At 36.1% G+C, this 20867-nt stretch overlaps 1 protein-coding gene across 4 annotated transcripts in view; it reads right to left on the reverse strand.

Moving 5' to 3' along the window:
• The window catches only part of stxbp5a (syntaxin binding protein 5a (tomosyn)), a 110986-nt gene extending 100529 nt beyond the window's left edge, over nt 1–10457 (reverse strand). For all 4 annotated transcript variants that reach the window (XM_051138365.1, XM_051138364.1, XM_051138363.1 and 1 more), the window contains exons 1-2: nt 9017–10457; nt 2414–2511 (exon numbers count right to left, since the gene is read on the reverse strand). In XM_051138365.1, coding sequence (XP_050994322.1) covers nt 2414–2511; nt 9017–9154 — 236 coding nt within the window. In that variant the 5' untranslated portion in view covers nt 9155–10457. The remainder of the gene's footprint in view (nt 1–2413; nt 2512–9016) is intronic.
• Between the last annotated feature and the right edge of the window lie 10410 nt (nt 10458–20867).

Below are 20867 nucleotides of genomic sequence, written 5' to 3' on the forward strand. Positions count from 1 at the left end.
AAATAAATTCAATTTGTCTTATTTTTTTGTCCATGGGTGTTATTGCTTAATAATAAATGTTCATATTTTGATTATTACTGTTGCCTCAATAATTCTGAGTGTGATTTTTATGTCACAGCCCATTTTAAGAAAGCAATATAATCATTTTAAGTAAACAATAGTTTACTTAAATAAAACAACCCATCACGTTGGGTAAAAACATTTATACCAACCAGCTGGGTCAAAATAACCCAGCATGTGTTCTGTCCAATATTTACCCAGTGCTGGGTTGCCAAATAACCCAAATTTTTAGAGTGTGTACTTGCTTAGCAGCAGCAATAATCTACAACAACAGCAATAACCAACAGCAGCAGCAATTCAGCAATGTTGATCTATTCCGCCAATACCAAATACACTGTCATATTCAATACCATGCTAAAATCTTCCAAGAGCTGTCATGATAGAAATGAAATTAATAGGCTTTATTGTATTTCACTGTTCAAATGTTTGGGGTCTGAAAGATTTTTTTTTAATGTGGCTGAAAGTCTTATGATCACCAAGGATGAATTTCAAGGATGAAAATACAGTAAAAACAGTAATACTGTGAAATATTATTAAAATTTATTCTTTTTTATTTTAATGTATTTTAAAAGATATTTATTTCTGTGATGGCAAAGCTGGGGTCGGTTGCATGAAAGCTTTAGACTAGTCTTAAAAGTTAGTCATCTAGTGTTTTTCTTTAAAACCGGTCAAAAGTTTTAAAGTTTGGTTACATAAAAACTTAAATTAGTCTAAGTTGAACTACCCCTGGGTTAAACTAGGCCTTAAGATGTTGTCTTTACACAGAGGCTAAGTTTATGCAACTGGCACAGTTACTTTAGTCTTCAGTGTCACATGATCCTTCAGAAATCTTTCTTACATGTTGATTTGGTGCTGTAGTAACATTTTGTTTTAATAGTGTTAGTGTTAAAACAGTGTTTTAACATTTTGTTTTAACAGTTAACAATGTTGAGAACAGTTGTGCTGTTTAATATCTTAATGGAAACACAGCATTTATTTGAAATATCACAAACACTAACTGTTACTTTTGATCAATGTAATGTATTCTTGCTGAATCATTTCTTTTGCATTGTGTTGGCAACTCTTGTGTTTTTGCCAGCAATTTAATGCATCCGTGCTGATTAATTTCTTTCTAAAAAAAATACTGACCCTAAACTTTTGAACGTTTGAAAGGTTTCATGTTTCGTTGCCAATCGCAAACATTTACAAAAGAATATTTACAAATATGATTGAGGCAACACTGCAAATGCAACAAAATACTGAGATTTGTACCATGTATATCTGAACCAAGATTTATCAACTAACTCTAGTTCTGTAGCTTAGTAACAGAGACCAAACTCATTCACACCATCAAAGGTAACTCTTCATTCATACCAACCCTTTCAGCTGAATCTTGAGATTTCTTTTGCATCGCCGACAGCTTGGGATGAGATGCGAAGAAAGAAAGGAAGGTTGCACTAATCACAATTTGGAGTCTCTTAGGGAGATTTTCATTTGCCCTCATCTCACGGCGGCCGACGTTTATCTGATCACATTCGCTCAAAGAGGCTAAGTATCAATGAACTCCTCAGAGAGCAAAGACGATCAGTTTCTAAAGAGGCTGTTCTCTGAAGAGCCGCCGCATGGATCAACTTCCAGCAATATCATTCAACATTTGACAAAGGGCGGTGTCAAGCGAGCTGTTCTTCCATCTTGACTGACAGCAAATTATCCCGTAGTGACGGCAGAAGAAATATTTTCAATTAGAGCCGCACTCACTGTGAAAAGTAATGTCATGCCTCTGTGTGTACGAATGAATCGGGGAACGTGGAAATTCATTTCCAAATCAAAGGCCATCTATTTGAATACAGAGTGTGAATGGAGATTTTGATTAGACAGGAAGTTCTTTGCCGTCTCTGAGGTGGGAATAGACCTTAGTGACTTGTTCAGTATAATTAATATCTGAATTTATGTACTAGGACTCATTCATGAGGGTGATGAGAGAGTCACTGAACGAATATGATGTGCCTTACTGATCCCAAATCCCAATCCAGTAACAATAAACGTTCTTTTACAAAAGACTTATGATGGGTCTGACTGACAAGCCATGACAGCGGATCCACTCGGTTAAGCACAACAACTGGCATCACTTTAAGCCAGATGAAACTTGTTATGTTGTGGTGCAGCATAATGTAGTCACATTTCCGAAAGAGAAAACTAGGAGTGGGTCATTCATGTCCTAATGAATTTCTTATTAGCTTGACAATACCCTTAAGCACAGCAGTAGTAACAGCCTGATAACACAACTGATAAAGAAACTAAATACTTACTGACAGGTTCACACTGCACCTGAAACAGAGCGGACATTATTAAATTTCCATTGCGAAAAGGATACAATCGCAAAGCGCCACTCTGAGTCCCGATGGCAAGGATTTTCTGGACGGGGTCGAATGCCATAGAGGAGGGCTGATAGGGGAAGCCATGGCGCACAGTCTGAGGATCAAATCAGAAGAGAAAAATGTTTTAAAAAGCACATAATGTAAATTTTATCAGCAAAACCATTACAGGAATTTACTTTAAAATTTAAGCCAGAAATTAAACTATTTTACAATTTATTTAAAATAATTTTTAAATATTTTTATTTGAGCTATTTTTGCTTATGATTAATATTTTATAATTTTTAACGTGACATGTTTTACAGTGTTGTTATTGTTAATTTAAAATTGAAAAAAATATTAACACTAAAATAATTTTAAAAATATTGTAAACACTAAAATAATTTTAAAAAATATGCTAATTAAAATGAAGCAGAAATAAAAAAAAAAATACTAGATAAAAAAAACTTTCAGTTAGTTGCCAACACAACATTTTTAATTTTCGTTAAGTTGAAGTGCTAAACTTACTAAAACTAAAATAAAATTACACTACCAGTCAAAAGTTTTTAAACAGTAAGATTTAAGTATTTTCTGCTCACCAAACCTGCATTTATTTGATCCAAAGTACAGCAAAAACAGTAACATTTTGAAATATTTTTACTATTTAAAATAACTGTTTTCTATTTTAATTTAATTTTTAATTTTTAATATTTTAAAATGTAATTTATTCCTGTGATCAAAGCTAAATTTTCAGCATCATTACTCCAGTCTTCAGTGTCACATGACCCTTCAGAAATTGTTGTTCAAGAAACATTTATTATTATTATTATTATTATTATTATTATCAATATTTAAAACAGTTGAGTACATTTTTTCGGGATTCCTTAAGCATTATCTGAAAAAAGCTTTTGTAACATTATACACTATACCATTCAAAAGCTTATAGTCAGTATCATTTTTATTTTTTTGGACATTAAATTATAGAAATTAATACTTTTATTTAGCAAGAATCCTTAAAAAAAATCTACTCAACTGTTTTTAACATATTTACAGTAATAAATGTTTTCTGAGCAGCAAATCAGAATATTATGATTTCTGAATGATCAATAATGTATAATAATCAGTAATGCTGTAAAAAAATTCAGCTTTGAAATCACAAGAATAAAATACATTTTTAAAAATACATTCAAATAGAAAACAGTTATTTTAAATAGTAAAAATATTTCAAAATTGTACTGTTTTTGCTGTACTTTGGATCAAATAAATGCAGGCTTCATGAGCAGAAAAAAAAACAAAGAACAGAAAATACATTTTAAAAACATTAAAAATCTTACTGTTCAAAAACTTTTGACTGGTAGTGTACATTTAAGCTAAAATAGAAAAAAAAACTAATAAATTCATTAAAACAACATAAAACTGAAATATAACAACAAAATAACACTAGTTTTACACTATATTATTATTTAGCATCTAATTTATATAATGATTTGAAGCATAGTGGCAAAGCATGTGCATGTGTGCAGCACAACTGAGTCAAACTTCACCTCAGGGCCAATTCAATATCAATTCAATATCAATTTCAACCGAATATATCCAACTATTTAAATACCAAGCCCTTTGAAATGCTCCAACAATCCTGATGTGCTATAGATAGACAAAAAAAAAACAGGCAGTGAGAACACAGACCTTGCTGCATTGTATCCAGAGCACAACAATAATGGTTGGCTACAGGTTTACAGCACTGGCCTCTGCTTAACAGCTGTCATCGTCTAACTCTCTCTGTGTTTTAAAAACCTAGAAGGCGCCTACACTGATAGCACTTCTGAGCGTCAAAACGCACCTATAATGCTGTCTAGCTAGGCAGCTCGCTGTGTTTTGAGACACAGCCTCTCTGTCTCTGTATGTTTGTTTAGTGGCTAAAGCGGGTTACGTAAGCGGCGCTCGCGGGGACGGGTACCTGTCGACGAGCTGCGCGGTAGCAACAAGCTTCACTTCATCCTTTCCCATCTCTCATTTCTCTTTTCATCTTTCCACTAATTATGAATTAAATATTAACGTAATCCAGCGTTCGTACTGGTCTATCTAATTTCAACCTGACAAAAAGACCAGCCTGTGTAAACGCACTCAGGTAACCTCGTTGCAAATTATTACATTAATGATTATTGTTTGGAGAAGCAACTGTATCAATATCGTGCCTGTCACCATTAAAAAAAAACGAACGATTACTTACCTCAAAATTCCCTTCACTTCTTTTCAGAAATCATTTAGGGCTTACTAATAACATACTTAATGATAACACCACGTGACCTTTTGAAAATAATTGATGTCGTCAGGATTCTCCGCCTTCAAAGACTGACAGCAGCGTGAGCAAATAGCATTCCAGTGCGGGCAGGGAAGAAGCTGTTTATTGGCTGAACCTACTAAACGAATACGCCCCCTTCAATAAACGAGTCGTTGCTCGGACGGAAGGAGGCCTCACATTTATGAACAAAATATGATGAAAATGAGGCATGGATATTATTGTAAAGTCTTAGTTTAGTCTTAACTGATAAAATAATGACCAGCATTGGTCAAAATGACAATTATGCTGTAATATGAGATTTTTTTGTAGCGTTTCAGCAGATCTGTAGACACCAACTTCAATATAGCGTAATAAGATTTGTGAACGACTCGGTGTTCAAACGAATCGGCTTAGCAAATGATTCAATCGCTCACTCATAACGATTCATGGATTCAATTCCAGTACTCGATTTAAAAAAAAATCGACTGCAATTTGCCTATGCCAAGTAACTGGCAAAATACCAGAAGTGTATGTTATTATTACATATTATCATTAAGTGAACTTTATCATTTACATGTGTGGAGCGTCTTAAACTTCACCTCTGCTTATTGCTATGATTTTTTTGTGTTTATTATTTCATCTGAGAATGCAACGTGTGCAATTTCATCAGATTTGTAAGGTAAATCATTTATCATTCTACCCACACACAGGAGAATACAATATCTTTCTATGCTAACTGCTCATCGCAATTTCAAAATAAAAGCTCAAACCCTCAGTCTACATGTTACAGTAGCTTTAGCATTTCTGTCATAAGGAAATGGCCAAATATTAAGATTAAAGGGGGTCGCACACCGGACGAGAAGCGCAGCGCCGCGTCGCGTCGCGCCACGTCTTTAAAATTCGAACACATATGCTGCGTCCGAAATCGGATACTTCCCTACTATATAGTACGCGAAAAACAGTATGCGAGGCGAGTAGTATGTCCGAATTCATAGTATTCGAAATTCAGTAGGCGAGAAGTACCCGGATGACCTACTGCTTCCGCCCGAATTCTGTAGTACGCATACCATGGACACTTTCCTATCCCATGAGGCTCCGGGAGAGGATGCGTTGTATTCGAAAAATGGCGGAAGGTGGAGACGCGGCTCATTTCGAGTGTAAGTACCTCAGGAAAAAAACGTTGTTTATTGTGATTAAATTACACTTGTTTAACACAATCTAAATAAACGGATGACTTATTGAAAGTTTAAACATTGTAAATCGAAACGTTATTTGACAAATAATCTAGAAGCTGTCTAAGAAGCCGTGATCTGCGAGCAGCTGACCAACGCCTTCTCTGAGCTGTCTGTCCAATCAACGTTAAAACGCCGAACATTGCCGGTGCTGGTGTTCGTGCAGTGGAGCAGTCTCTTTAAATTTTCGCGCTGTTGTGACGACGCATGACACGTGACAACATCAATATGGCGGATGTAGTACGTCCGAATTCCATTCATACTACCCACATTCATACTATATAGAACGTACTTTTTAACGGTCGGGTAGTACGTTCATATTTAAATGTAGTACCTACTTAACCAGTATGCGATTTCGGACGCAGCATAGTTTTCTATGAGTGTACGCACACCGGCGGCGCCATTCGGCGTCTGTCCGCGGCGCCCAGCTAGGACTCAGAACACTGTTCAATTTCCTGCCGCGCCACAGAGCGCCATCTGCATAGTTTTATATTAAATAACATCATATTTGTCTCAAATCGTCTTATTACATTGAAAAAACAAGATACCACTGCTGCAAAATACTACTTACATTAGGTTTACAGCTTGAAAAAATGTAAACCTATAGAATTAATTGTATAATCGTAGTTGTTTCATTTTATTTTTCTCTTGAGACATTTTACATACGCAAAATATAAAGTCTTATTTAACATTTGCCTATCCTACTGTAATTATATTCACTATCTTTGACTACCACCTACTGGATTTACAAGGTCACAACCGTCACTTCAGTTCATTTAAATAGAGGTGTAGCGGAGCGACGAAAAACTTAGCAAGGAAGTAGGGAAATACCCAGAATTATATCCTAAATTTGTGATCATTCTAAATGTATTTTATTAGACTGAATCAGTGAAAGATTGCACTGTTAATGCATACCTGTACTGTTAATGAGTGCACTGTACTCTGTGTTTTGAATGTTTCTGCAATATACTCATAATGTCAAATTGAACATCGTCAAAACAACAATTACAATATTATCGCAGCCCATATATATCGCACACCCCTTTATCTGGTGCATTTTTCTTGGCAACTAGATAATATACACCCTGTATATTTATCTAGGACTATACAAATATTCAACGGTCACACTATGGTTTTCTTTATTTTCACCAGATCGATATTATAAATAGATTATAAACTGAAACCTAAACCTAAACTCACTGAAATAAAAAAAAACTTTTCAAGGTGTTCGGTTACGTTTTCACTCCGGTTGGCTAGCTAACCTTAGCTAAACTATTTTGCTACAATGTAACATAGTTGCCTAGTAACAGACAGCCTACAAAAAAACAATAACAGACTTATAACACAGATTCTTTTAATTGATTAACGTTCAAAACTTAGCTATTATCAATTCAAATAATATATTTAGAATAATATTAATAATACATTTAGTTAAAAATCACCCATCTTGCAGCTCAGAACTTCATTGGAAAATGAGCTGGCGCGTATAGAATGTGCGCGTCCGGTGTGCGATACCTGGAGTTGTCCTAGGCGCCACGCGACGCGGCGCTGCGCTTCTCGTCCGGTGTGCGACCCCCTTATGTGGACATTTGAATTAAAGGTTGTTCAGTCACTATTTAAGGATTAGACTGTAAAAACAACGTGTGTAAAAACAATCGTCAGGCAATTGGCGCCCTCTGCAGTCATTCGTTATAATGCGACCTGTACATATGTATTTTCAGCTTTGTTCAGTAAAACCATATGATTACTTGCTTTCAATACTTTATTTGAACCAATTATTATTACCTCATTGTTATTACATATGTATTTTAAGTCATTTTAAATGCCATTGTTTGCTTAGGTCTATTTTTATTACCTCAAAAATTATTCTAATTATCTGATTACTCGATTCATCGTCAGAACTCGATTACCAAAACAATCGTTAGTGACACCCCTACTCGCCACCAACTGTAGTAACAAAGTAACCTGTAGCAATGTCGACTGAGCGAATCGGTTCGGTGAAGTGATTCGAATCTTCTAAATGAATTAAAATGCCTATCCCAGCTGCCATGCTGTCATTCTCCTACAGTTTCCCCACACGTGTGTGGGCTCATAATCTAATATCGCGTTCATTCGGCCGTGGATTTAGATGAGAAGAGAGAAGCCTCGACAGAACCCTTTCTCACCAAGAACTATTAACTCCATCCATTGTGCTGCCAGACCTAATCCAGAGAGGGCAGCTAAACCCACCAATACTTTAAACTAGGCCTATTCATAACACATTGGACACACTGTCTCAAAACCTAGTGATTTGCCTACCTAGACAACATTTATGCACCTATTATGGCCCAAGATCTGTCAATACACATAGTGTACAATGTGTGCCTGCGTGCGTGTTCAAAAAAGAGTCAAGAATGGTTCTGGGTTTACAAGAAAATACCAAACACTGCAAATGACACGTTAATCCCAGCACAGTATATTATGCAAGAAACGGGTTGTTTATCCCCCCCCTCCCTTAACTCGAGCATCACAGCTTCATTCTATAACCACACATGATTCAGACGCTTCAATAAAGTAGCATGTTTAACACTGGACACTATGAGGGGAGGGAAACGGAAGATACGGACAGCAAAAGTAACCGTGTGGATATAAACGCATCTCTGTGTCACGCATGAATATTTTACGCATTTGTGCGCATTTTCCAAACACAGAGTCAGCTCTTTCCACGCACAGCTTGAGAAAAAAAATCATTTAGTCTGGGTTTGAGAGGGCAGAGTATGATAGTACAGTGTGTATACAGGCTAACATATACGAGCGTTTTAATGTAAAAACGCATTCCACCGGTGCGCAGTCAAAAGATATCAGACACCGTTATTTGCAATAAAACATAAGAATGACATCATAACGCTTCCATACAGATTAAAATATTTTTTTATGTGATGCATCACATCTACCTACCTACCAGAAAACACACACGTTATCTATATTTTAGTATATGTATATTCTAGTAAGTCTGTGGATAAAGTGTAAAACACAGCATGCACTAAGTGGCACTTGCGCGAGGTTTATTAAAGGAAAAAAAGCACACACACATCAGGTGATGTTACACATTGACTTGAAAGCTTCCCCACCTTGCAGAGCTGGAAGTGTTCAGACTGGAGCGTCTCCGGGATGAGCTCGTTCTCCTTGGCCCCGAGCTGCGGGGATGGAGAAGGGGACGACACGGCCGTCAAGCCGTCCAGCACCTTACGGATATTAAACTTCTTCATTTTCCCCCCGGTGCGAGTGGCGGAGGGGGACGGGAGCACCCGAGTCGAGATCAGCCGTGGATGATGAGGGGGAAAGCCGCTCTCGCTCGTTTCTGCAGCACGTCTCTTTAAACCTCACATTTTAAAAGTGTTTTTCACCGTGTCCTCCATGGCTAAAGGCTTGGGTTGGGAACGTTGATTTGTTTTGCTTTTTATTAGCGTTTGTGGGGTGTCCGTTTATTCTGACTCGGCGTCCCGCTGCGTCTCAAATTCCCTCTATCCTCTCTCTCCCACTCTCTCTCTCTCTCTCTCGCTCGATCCCTTCTGCTCGCCACTCAACGCGGAAACGCCGCTGCAGCGCCGCGCATGCGCACACCGGACTGGATGACTACTGAAGCCTCCTTCCAAACGCTTTTTCCCGGTGACCAGGCAAGACTGTGGAGCGCTGAGTGAGCCTAGCGTCACATTGCAGAAATGAGGGGCGGGACTCTGCACCTGGAGCCGCAGGGATGCAGGAGGGAAAACGCATCAGCTTTTCTAGGTTGATCAAGTTGATAAGTTCATCAGATTCTCTGTCAAATGGATTTGATAGGGGAAATATTTTGATATCATGGTACGACTATTTTTGAAAGTGAATTTCTTCACAGGCACATACCTTACAGGCTTGGCTACAAAAAGCTATCCATGGACGTTCTTTAAAGGTCATGGAAAACCTGCAGATCTCAGGGAGTTTTAAAGCTGTGAATTCAAGCCTATAAAATGATTCACAGACATTCTTGAGACAATATACATTTAGTTATATTAGTATATTAATTGGGTTAAAATCTATATTATTTAAAATCTTAATGACTGTAAAAGTCATGGAAATATATTGGTCAAAATGTGTGGGAATACTGCAAAAAGAGGAATCGAACACACCCCTGATAGCACAGGTGCATCACAGAGACGTCTATTTGATGTCTGCATTTACATCTGCAAGACCTATATTTTAGAGTGTTTGTTCATCTGCAATATGTCTATTGGACATTTCGCCAAATATATACGTATGTTAGATGTCTTTAAGATGTTTATGATTTAGAATGTATGTAAAACTGACATCTGAAAGATGTCTGTCATACGTTTGTACATGCAGATGCTTTCCAGATCAAGAGATCTTTAACAGATATCTTGCAGATGTATGTGTGCTGTCTGGGATGCTGTTCATTTGTTACATCCAATAGTGTGTCACACTGTATGGGGTAAATTGTCACACTCGAAACTGCTATTAAATAGCATTTTATTATAAACAGCATATTACTGTACAACTGCAGTTTCTGTAAAGCTGATTTGAAGCAATCTGCATTGTCTTTAAATTTAAAATAACAAAAATATTAATTTGTTTTTGCAAAGGTAAATTGCAAGTGTATAAAATTTGTTTATAAAAACACACACTTGTCTGAATGTGTCTCAATGTGGCTTTGTGTTAAATTGTTTACACATAAGGTAACTCCATAGTATGCTCGTTGGAAGCAGCTGATGTCAAATGATGCGCCCTGCTGAGGTTGGGGTAGATCGATTTGCCCCAAGTTCACAGGTCAGATAACCAACTTCAAGCAATGTTCCACACGTTTTTTCCAAGTAGGAGGTGAGAAAAATCCTAATTATGAGATGTCTGGAACGCAGCATATCCACCTTATTGTTCAACGTGAAAGTAAGCCTATGGACGAGACTTCCGGTGCATTTTTCACTATAGGGAAATAAAGAGAAGAATAACAGCGCGCCGTAAATGGTAAAACTGTTTGAACTACAAACCAGTGTGTTCATAATTAAGATAATACATTAAAGTAGCTCTATAAGTAGCTCTAAAGATTTGATAAAATCTACAAATGGCCACGCCCGCTCTTACGGAAAAAAATCAAGTGGATAACTAACTAAATATAATATGCAAATGTTAGTCTGCAGGATATAATTGATCAATTTTTCATTTAAGACCATTTCAAAGGGGTCATGACAGGAGAAATCATATTTTCCTTGATCTTTTGGCATATGCAAGGTATTTGTACCATTAAAACATCCTGCAAGTTTCATAGCTTAAAACATTCTCCTTATTATAAACAAAGCATTTATTTAATCAAGCCTTAAAAATGACTCGTTCGCATGGTAATGCTACCTAGGTGCAGTCATTTGCATAAACACTGCCTCCAGAGCAAGGCGTCGACGAATAGTCATCTTCTCACCATAGGCCCCGCCTACACTGATCACTTAAATATGCTGTACGCGAGTGTCACGTCATGTCAAAAGCAAATAGAAATTACAATCACTGCCGCAATCTTGTCTACACTGGATACAGTATACAGATGCACGCTACTGGACAAATGGAACAAGTGGATGTATTTTAATGGCATCCTGGATCGTGTCAGAGGATTGTTCGAACTTAGGAACATGTTGTGTTGTAATCGAGGCACAGCTTCATGGAGAGTTCACAAAGAAACATTTGTTGAAAGATGAAGCGGTACTAGATCTAACTGCAGCTGCATCACAAACGGTAAGTAAATTATTAAATTAGTTTGTGTGTGTGTGTGTGTTTTTATATCATGTTGTTTAAACACTCACATGCAATAGCAAGGGGGCAGGGCATTGACACTGTTTCCTGGCAATGTTAGCCAATCATAACAGTGATTACCGATTACTGAAAATGACACACGCCTTAAAGCTGATGTCCACTTCCAGAAAAACAATTTACAGATAATGTACTCACCCCCTTGTCATCCAAGATGTTCATGTTTTTCTTACTTCAGTTGTAAAGAAAAATCCTGAAAAGTTTTCCTCAAAAAAAACACTTCAGGATTTTTCTCCATATAATGGACTGATATGGTCCCCCGAGTCTGAACTTCCAAAATGCAGTTTAAATGCGACTTCAAACAATCCCAAATGCGGTTGTAAACGATCCCAGCCAAAGAACAAGGGTCTTATCTAGCGAAACGATCAGTTATTTTCATTTAAAAAAATACAATTTAAATATTTATTAATCGCAAAAGCTCATCTTGTCTTACTCTCCCCGAACTCAGTTAGGGTATGTCGAAAAACTCAGATTGTATTTTCTCTCTCAACTTCAATAATCATTTCAAAATCATCCTACATTGCTGCAGAAGTTCCAACTCTTTTCCGTCTTTTCAAAGTGAACATGCAAAGCAGATCAAACACCCTTAACAAAAAATGTAAAACAGCGATATAGGGCGATTTTGAAGTTGAGGGAGAACATGAGATGGGAGTTTTTCGACATACCCTAACTGTCATGAACTGTAAAAAAACATAGGTCGGGAAGAGCAAGACAAGATGAGCCTTTGACATTAAAAAGTATATAAATTGTATTATTTTTATAAAAATAACCGAGCATTTCCCTAGATAAGACCCTTCTTCCTCGGCTGGGAATGTTTGCAACTGCATCTGGGATCGTTTGAAGCCGCATTTAAACTGCATTTTGGAAGTTCAAACTCGGGGCATCATATCAGTCCATTATATGGAGAAAAATGCTGAAACGTTTTCCTCAGAAAACATAATTTCTTTACGACTAAAGAAAGAAAGACATAAACATCTTGGATGACAAGGGGGTGAGTACATTATCTAAATTAATTGTTGTTCTGGAAGTGGACTTCTCCTTTAAAAACAGGTCGTTCAGACAGGGTCAGAACGAGGGTTAAAAATAATAATTTTACCACATATTAATTTTTGTGTGTGTGTGTGCCCAAAAAACTATTACCGTTTTAAGTAAACCTCAAGGAACATATTAAAAGAATTTAAAAAAAAATCCATGTCATGATCCATCATTTGTATAATTAGACTTTTAATCTGAAAGCAGTCCAGTTACTTTCATATGTCTGATGTGAGATAGAGAAGGTCAGAAAGTAGAGGTCACAATGGCTCAACCGGCAGTCTTGCCACTGCTGTTTAAGAGTGTGTTGCTGGTAATTGACTTGGGCATCTGCCCTTGTTTAATGAAGGCCAAGTTTACTCTTTGCAATCAGCCAGCAATGCCTGTCTAGCGGAGGCTAGCTTGTCTCTGTCCATGAAATAATATTACAATATTATATTTCTTTTTAAGAAAATTCTAATACCAATTAATCAACCAGCTAGTGAGAAAAACAGTAACCGCTGGGCAACATGTTGGACTAATTACTTATTTCGATATCAAATGAATATCATATTAATCCAATGTTAATTTGGATTACACATGTATCATTGCAAAATAGCATATTATGGTCTAATTAGTGACTTTAAAAAGTTAGTCACAGTATATGTAAATAACGTCACCTAGTACCCATGACAACCACGCTGATGAAGACAAACACTAGGCCTTCACTGAGGTTTGGAGATCCCTTTGATTCTCTACCCTTTCATACTGTAACGATGGAGATAAGCGTCGCATGCATTTCCTTATCAGGCCCTGGGAGAGATTGAAGAGACCCTTATAAGGTAAGGGCCGTCCTCATGTACGTATGAGGCACTGACCAATCACCTGCTCGCTACACACAAAACACTTCTTAAACCACACACTGGAACATCAATGACTTCATGTTTCCCAATCACTCTGCTCCCTATTCGTGATGATAATAAAAGAGAGAGAGTTTAGTATTCAGCATTAAGTGGGTATGAGATTGACATTTGTCAGCTTTGATAAGACCCTCCCACTGATGAATGCTTGGCTTGTTTGCTAAGAGGGGCCAAAGTTTACAGAAGCATGACTAAAGCAAGGTACTCCTTTGCTGACGTGGGTTTCATGCAAGAAGTCACAATCCCTTTTAATTACAGATGCTGCACTGTAATTTAGCGCACATCAGTGCGTATGATAGCAATAGTTCATTATTTCTTTATTTAGTCATATTACTATATTTTAGTGTGTGACATTTACAAAATTAAATACAAAATAAAATGTTAAAAAAAAAGAAAAAGAAAAATAGTTTATAATAAAACATTTTTATATGTAAATTTATTAAAAAAAACACACAAACACCCATTTTTATAAAAAAAAAAAGTTAATAGAGTAATTATGCTTTTCATTTAAAAAAGCCAAAATTGGTGAATAAAAATAAATTAAATGGATTTGTATACAATGTAAATTATATGTATATATGTACATACTAAATTTAAATATTATGTAATATATTTATTATTTTTAATTTTTTTTTTTTAATCGCAATAGCATCATAACTCTATTATCTATTATTAAATCATTTTTCAAAAATGTAAAGTTTGAAAAAAGTATAATTTCCATAGAGTTGCTATGTGTGATAAATACATTTTTAAAAATATTTTAAAAATTAAATACAAAATAAAATAAAAAATGTAAAGAAAAATATAAATGTATTATACAACTATTATACAATTTTATTTACAGATAAATGTATGTACACCCATACACTCACAAACACAAATATTTATTTTAAAAAGTTCAAGTTATGCTGTTAAATTGGTGAATAAAAATAAAGAAAAAAAGATTTGCATACAATGTAAATTTACATAAAGTAAAATAAATTATATATATAAATAATTGGTTGATTAAAAATACTTTCATTCTTATTTTTCATGCATTTATTGATCATAATAGCATCATAAATCTATAGAATTGTTTTTAAATGTTAAAAATGTTATAATTTCCATAGAGTTGCTGTCTCATAAATACATTTGTAAAAAAAAAAAATTACAAATTAAATACAAAATAAAATAAAACATGTAAAGACAAATGAAAAATTATAATAAGACATTTACATAGAAATGTATATAAATACACACTTACAAAAACATTTAAAAAATGTATATAGAGTTATATATATATTCCTCACAGCTGGTTGATTAAAAATTATTTTTCATGACTTTATTGTCGCAACAGCATCATAACTCTATAGAAATTATTTTTAAAAACCTAAATCATACTATATTTATAATTCACATTCTATTTCTCCCTAATGAAAAATATTGACAAACTTTTCATTAAATAAGTGACCATTTTGCCAGTAATAAAGGTAATCTTCTCTGCATCACCACAGAAACTGCATTCATTACAACCTATGATGTCAATTGCCTGTCCAATCTAATTAGACGTCCCTTTCCCCTTGGCATGCTTAGCCCCGCCCCCTTTTAAACCCCGACACCTATTTTACTTGAGCTGATGATGATTACACAGCGATTGTGTGCTTTATTTCATAATCAGAAGGCCCATGTCATTATTATTTTGTTTTGATGACCTCTAACAAGTTATGAATAATTCATAAAGTGTTTCAATATGCAAATATCCATCTTCTGTGATTGAACACAGAGGGTTTAAACTGAGGGGAATGTAAAGTGTGTTTAATATTGAACTGTATTATGAGGAACAGTGTATTCAAATTAATCCACCCCTAATCCTACAGAGAAAGGCCTGGATGTGACAAGGCTTTTAAGGGACATCATTAAGACTATAATAACAAATAAACTCACACATGTACACACACACACACAGCACAGGGCATTAGCAAAATGCATTACGAGAGCTACATTTACATTTCAAATAGGCACAGTTATGCTTCCTAACAAGGATGCAGAATGTGATCATAATGCCAAATTGTTTACAGTCTTTGGTTTACAGGTCTGTAAGTGGTTTTCACAAAAGAGATCTTCAGAAGGATCTATGTCTATGAATGCCAATTCAGCCTACTTCATGAACAGATGTTGATTCTGTATCACTGCCTTAAATAATGCATCAGCACCATCTTAATGAACTGAAAAGGCATGTGAGTTTTTGAATTGGAGAGAAATTAATTTTTGCTGCCACTTCAGCAAACAGTTCCAAATATATCCTGATGTACAAAACAATGTTTTTTAATGAAATAGTTCAAACAAAAATTAAAAGTTTGTCATTATTTACTCACCCTCATGTCATTCCAAACCTGCCTGACTCTCTTTCGAATATAACTTGAAGAATTAGAAAGCATTTTTGTTTACCTTTGTAGTTGGAAATAGGGCTGTCACGATTCATCGATTCAACTGACTGTATTCTACCCATGTACAGTAACCGGCAAAATACCGGAAGTGGCGCATTCCACGGATGAGAATACATGAAACGTATTGATCGTTCTAAACATTCTAACTGTTTATCGCGACTTCAAAATCTGAGTTTACACGTTTTGATGTCCACATATTCAAGAAATTACAGTGACTGTAGCATTTTTGAGGTAAAGAAATGGCCAAATATCAAATATTAAGTGGATATTTGAATTAAATGATGTTTAGTCAGTATTAAACGAGGATTAGATCGCACAGTAAAGTGTAAAAACAATCGTCAGGCCGTTGGTCGTAGGCATTTGTTATAATTCATAATGTACAATAGTTCTTTTGTTTATAATACATTATGTATTTGAACAGTTTTGTTCAATAAAACCATAGAATTACTCGCTTCTGATACTTTATTTGAAATAATTATTATTGCCCCATTGCTATTAAATATGTACTTTAAGTCATTTTAAAGGGTATTGTTCCCTTAGGCCTATTTTTCTTACCACAAAAAAAGTATAATGATTAAATTACCCAATTAATCGTCAAACTAATCGACCGATTACTCAATTACCAAAATGATCATTAATGACAGCCCTAGTTGGAAGAGTACTGTATAGGAGTTTATTCTAAATCCAAAAAAACTCAATTTGGAGACATCTAGGTGAAATCCTTGTTTGGAAAAATGACATATTCATAATTAGCATTACATGAAAACAACAGAAGACTACAGCATGCATGGTACAGTATGTCCCCATTTAGATACCAAGGTAAATGTGTGTGTGGGTGTACAGACTTGACAACTAAAAGTCGGTGCTACAAGGAGGAACATTAGGAGAAAGAGGATGTCTCATTTGCACGCATTGCAACACATCAGCTATCAGCGGGAATAATCAACAGATGCGATAAGACACCCATCAACAATTCTCAGCAGACACATTCACACACACATACAGATGAACTCACTGTGATGACTAAACTGCAGGCTGCCGGCAATGACACTAAAACACCCATCTTTGAGCTTTGGGGGGCGGACCTGTAACGTAAATAGCACAATAAGATACAGAAGCACAAAGAGACATATTACCATGTGTTTAATGAATTAAGTACTGAAATAAGAATTATTCATAGACACTGGACTAAGAATCCTGTGAATGACTTAAAGGTCAGTCTGAACTGATAAGGTCAAATATGGAGTCTAAAATGTACATTTTTGAAGTGCTCCGAGTTCTTGATTTGAAGCTATTGTCCAGATATGGTCTAAAGTGAGGAAGATCTTTTAACTGTGAACAACCCAGGCTTGTATTACACTAATTTTCTAGAATCCTATCTGTTCACCATGATTCAATTTAGGATCTGATTTTAGACAAAACCTATTACAGAACTTGAAAGGAATAGTTCACCCAAAAATAAAAATTACCCCATGATTTACTACTTCTTTCAGACGAATACAGTTGGAGTCATATTAAAAATGTCCTGGCTCTTCCAAGTTTTATAATGGCAGTGAATGGGTGCTGAGATTTTGAAGCCCAAAAAAGTGTATCCATCATAAAAAGTACTCCACATGACCCCCAGGGTTAACAAAGGTCTTGTTTAAAACTTTATAAACTGTTATCTCTAGCTTCCGCTAACTGTCGTACATGCAGATGGCGTAGCATGTAGGCATAGCGTAAGCTCCAGTGAGAATATACTAGTCTCGCGAGAACCACGTTTTGTTTACAGCAAAGGAAAACCAAGTCTCCTCTTGTCTTATATTTTATTTCACAAATCCTTGATTCATACTTTTAATTATATTTACATCCTAAGTCATCTGCTGGAATGCCACTCTCTCGTCCATGTGCGTACAAGGGTCGGCTGAAGCTAGAGATTAGCCATATGGAGTATTTTTTATGATGGATGGATGCACTTTATTGGACTTCAAAATCTCAACACCCATTCACTGCCATTATTAAGTTTTAAAGAGCCAGGACATTTTTTATTTAACGCAGACTATATTAATCTGAAAGAAGATAATCATATACACCGGCGATGGCTTGAGGGTGAACTATCCCTTTAAGAAAGTTTAAATACGTCTCTAAAAGCAGTATCTGAGTCTACACTACACAATCCCAAGCACAAAAATGAAGAAAGAGGAAAAGTGATTTCCAAAGGTTGAATGGCATGGCTTGTGTGTTGTCAGGGTTTAAAATAATACCATTACAGTTTCCGCTTACAGCATATAAGGGCAGCCAGTGTGACCTCTGTTCTTTCAGCTTTCATCATTCTTGGCCAAGTCAGAAAACTATTTCAAAGCTTCCTGTCAATAGCATCTCTCAGTACAAGTATAAGATGGCAAAAGGCAGTATGTAAGGGCATTTTCTAACATCTACACATCATTGCCAGCAACCAGTCTGATTAAACACCTCCCTGGTTTTAGATAACTTTAAACGACAGCCATCAATCACTCAGTCTGATGGGACAGACAACCTGTCTACTCTCTTCCCATTTTTCTATTGTTTCTGTGGTTAAGACACACTTATGGTTAATATTATATGACTATTCCTCTGAGCTGGTTTGCTTCAACTAGGAGTAAGAGACATGCAAGACAGCCAACATTAAGTTTAGTTAGGGTTTCTCTAAGGTGAATCACAGTGAACTGTAGAAGTCATTAAACAATCATTCCTTGGCCATGTCCCTGACCGTAGCATCCAATTAGCTCTGAACAGACATTTTGGACCACAAAACGTACAATTAACGTGTTTTTTTGGTCCCGTTTTTGATTGGTTGTTTGTTGCTGAACAACTGGACATGCCGTTCTGTTCTTCCGTTCTGAACATGGTTTCATAACCAAGGGTTAAAAACGCTAGCAAAATTATGAGAGCAAAACGCCGCTTTGGGCAATTACAAATGCAGTTACGAAACCTTCTCAATTAAGTGCTGTCATTCAGATTGTGTTATCAGACGCTGTACAGAAAGTCCCATCATGTGCCCAGATGATGCACCATTCCAGATGGGGATTCTGTCTTATAGCTGTCAGCACACCATTATTTTCTCATTACATAAACAGCAGGGATTTAGCTCCTAAAACAATTTTGGTACAGGTTCACCTGAATATTTAGGTGTCAAGTTACTGCTTTGGGAGCCTATGCACCACACACAGGGCAATGGGAAATGATCAGGGCTTAGTAGCAGTTATCCTTTAGTAGAAAGTTATTATTTGATTTCATTATTAACTGAGAAGATTTATCTTTCAACGTCTTTTTGTGTCTCTCGGGATTAAAAGTTAAAGCCGTACTTATCTTACCTTCACTCCAACGTGACACGCAAACCAATATAATGTAAGTCACTGCCCTTGCTCAGTTCCTGCGATAGAGGTGAATGTGTGAGAAGACAAAGACAAAGACATAAGGAAAAAACATAGACACTACAATTAATATTTGAGCCCTTTGTCTAATCTCCACAGTGCTATCAGCCAGAAGAGGCCACGTCTGGCTAATACAAGGCATTAATGATTTTTTTATTATTATTATTGTGGTGTGTGGCACTCAGAACTAGAATTAAATCTTGTGCATTTGCCCAAGCACTTCCTCATATCTTATATTGAGCTGACTGGACTGCAATGCAAGAAAAGAAGTCAAGTTCTGTGAGTACATGTGTAAATTCCGACTGTGGCTTAGTGGATTAGCTCCCTCATATGATTGCTGGGGATGTGAGGGTTGGTATAGCTGGAGGAGAGCAGACTGCAGACTGAGGAGAAAAGGAACACACCTACACACACACAAACACACATCTCCTAGACCCTACATGACTTCAGATGTCTTGCTTCACAAACAAGAAAAACACCCCAACTCAAGTTTGTGTCTGTGTTTGTTTTAGGGATGAGAAAACAATAGAACAGTGAGAGAGAAAAGGGACACAGAGAGAGATTTAACCTCAATTATCTTTATGAGCAGAGACATCTTATGAGAGGCTGTGAGTAATGTTCTAACCGTCCACTGGATTGGAATAATATCTCCTGGAGCAGGCCTTCCAAAAGCCCTAAAAAACAAATAAAAGGACTGCAATCCTACAAACAACTGAGGTCACTTTGCTGCATGTAGCTGGCAGGAAACTTTGATTCAATACAGCGTTCTGTTTAAAGATACAGAGGTTTCACACAATAGTTTGAAGTGAAAACTGAGGCAATCATGACATCAATCAATACATGCTGTCCAAGAAAAAAAACCCTCCTTGACCAAATTAAAATAGGAGTTTTGTCATATATATATACTTTATGTTCTGGAAAATGATACAAAAATGTTGATGACTCATCCTGCAATATGCAATTTTGTCCAGTCAAATGCTCTTTACATTGAGAATGTTCCTTAACTTAATACCACTTCAAACTGACAAGCAAGTAACAAATGATTCATGGCTGTGACATAACCAAAGCCTGTTGGCTTTTTAAAACAGGAGGATTTTATCTATATGCCATGCTCATATCAGTAGAAAATGTCAACACAGGAAAGAGAAATATGCTCATCAACTGATTAACACACAGAGGCATATACTATAGTAAAATATAAAATGTATGTCATCCACAGATTGTACCTAAAAGCTCCTGACCACCAACAGATAGCCTTGATCCTGCAAAAATGGGCTTTTTTAGAATGTTAGAATGATTTATATGTTTCTGTTGTAACACATATCTTGACATATTCCAAATGATGGCTAAATAGCAATAAATAAATAATTTATCACCGCTTAATAT

This window comes from Labeo rohita, chromosome 20 (assembly GCF_022985175.1).
Source record: "Labeo rohita strain BAU-BD-2019 chromosome 20, IGBB_LRoh.1.0, whole genome shotgun sequence".
In the NCBI taxonomy this organism is placed as follows: Eukaryota; Metazoa; Chordata; class Actinopteri; order Cypriniformes; family Cyprinidae; genus Labeo; species Labeo rohita.